The 1813-nt window shown below is 34.3% G+C and overlaps 1 protein-coding gene across 1 annotated transcript in view; it reads right to left on the reverse strand.

Moving 5' to 3' along the window:
• UBR2 (ubiquitin protein ligase E3 component n-recognin 2) overlaps positions 1–1813 on the reverse strand; it is a 195953-nt gene that overhangs the window by 80646 nt on the left and 113494 nt on the right. The window contains 3 exon segments of the mRNA XM_012640800.1: positions 910–914; positions 1399–1498; positions 1588–1751. Of these exon segments, the coding sequence (XP_012496254.1) occupies positions 910–914; positions 1399–1498; positions 1588–1751 (269 nt within the window).

Raw genomic sequence — 1813 nt, forward strand, 5'->3', positions numbered from 1 at the left:
GCCCGCCTCGGCCCCCCAGAGTGCTAGGATTACAGGTGTGAGCCACCGCACCTGGCCCAGAATGAATTATTTTAGAGGCAGTCTTATAGATCTCTTTTAGACTAAAAAATACTTCAATACTTCAATGCGATAATCCTTCAAATTCCTTTTTAGCTCTATGTCTATAGAAAAAATTGTTAAAAGAAATTTGGCAGGCTTTAAAAAATGTTATAGAATTTATAAATATATTTTATATTAGAATTAAGTTTTAATAATTATTGCCTAATAAACAACTAAGTTAAGTTTTCACGGTGCCTGAAAGAAAGCAAAAGAAAGTAAAATAAGGAAAAGATAAACAGCTTTTAATAAAACAAATTACTTTTAAGAAACCGGCCTAACTACCTGGGTATGTCAGAACTTACTAAATAATAGAGAATACAGAATACTAAGTATTCAAAATGATCAAAGTAGCTACCGTTTTTATAGATACATGAAAAACAGTAGTATTATAATAAACTAAACACCCATGAACTGCCACCCAACCCAGGAACTAGAATGTTTTCTAAAAATGATATGTCAACCTTGATTATTCCTTTACTTAAGAAAGCCAGATGGCTACTAAAGGAATCATAATATTAATAGTACTTGCTCAGATTTTTAGAGATATCACTATCTTCTTACAATTAAACTGGTTAAGTATACCTGTTGATTTCTACTTCTAGATTCTGTTTCATGTATGGGGATGGTTCCAAAAAAAAAAGAGTTAGACAGAGGAAAAAGTTCTACACTGTACTATATAAATATCACATCAAGGAGAAAAAAGAAATATAGAAACATTAAAAAAAAAAAAAACACCCAAAACAACTGCAGTTTCTCAAACAACTAACTTGACTATACTTCCAAGCAAGCCTATCTAAAAAATGAACTTACAACCTCTAAAGAAAGAACATTAATGGTAATCAAAAGAATTATCAAATACAAAGAGCAGCAGATGCCAGAACCTCTGCTGGAATCTCATTTGCTCTACACCTTTCTAAGAGTCTCCAATTATAGTGGAGCTTTCTGGTCCAAATGCAACCATCTAAATTGATCTTTTGGAAACGTGCCCCAAATGAAAAAAAATGCACAGACAGAAAGGTGCTCAGTTCAATGAACAAAAACAACAAAAAACATAGAAGCTGGGCACGGTGCTGTCCACCTGTAGTTCCAGTTACTTGAGAAGCTGAGGTGGGAGGATCACTTGAGCCAGGAGTTTGAGGCTGAAGTGTGCTATGATTGTGCCTGTGAATAGCTACTATACTCCAGCCTGGGCAACATAGAGAGGCCTCACCTATTAAAAAAAATAAATAAGGAAGAAAAAGGAAGGGGAAAAAAAAAGGAAAGATGATGAAAAAGAAAAAGGTTTCAGTTTATACATACCTGCATACATTTAAGTAATTCCAAAAAGGCATCAAATCCTTCTAGGAACTTCTGCCTCAGCTCATCTGACCATTCAGTTGGTTTGCTAATTAAAACGTACCTGAACAAGATAAAAGCAGCAATGAATACAAAGATAAACGCTGACATTTTACAAGTTGCAACTGGTTTAATAACTGAATGAAAACTTACTTGAGATCTAAAATAAGGCTCTGAACTCTCCTAAACTTGAAGGCTTGTAAAGCAGTATATCGTTCAAACTGAAATCTGCCTTGGGCATCCCGATGTCTCAAATGATCCATAAAAGTCTTAATGATAATGGTCATCAGGTTTTCTTCTGTGATGAGCATTCGAGCCTAAAACAAAGTATATCAGAGTGCATGGTAATCAAAAACTATTTACCAGGAGGCAAAAAAAA

This window comes from Propithecus coquereli, unplaced genomic scaffold, assembly GCF_000956105.1.
Source record: "Propithecus coquereli isolate 6110/MARCELLA unplaced genomic scaffold, Pcoq_1.0 Scaffold158, whole genome shotgun sequence".
NCBI lineage: Eukaryota > Metazoa > Chordata > Mammalia > Primates > Indriidae > Propithecus > Propithecus coquereli.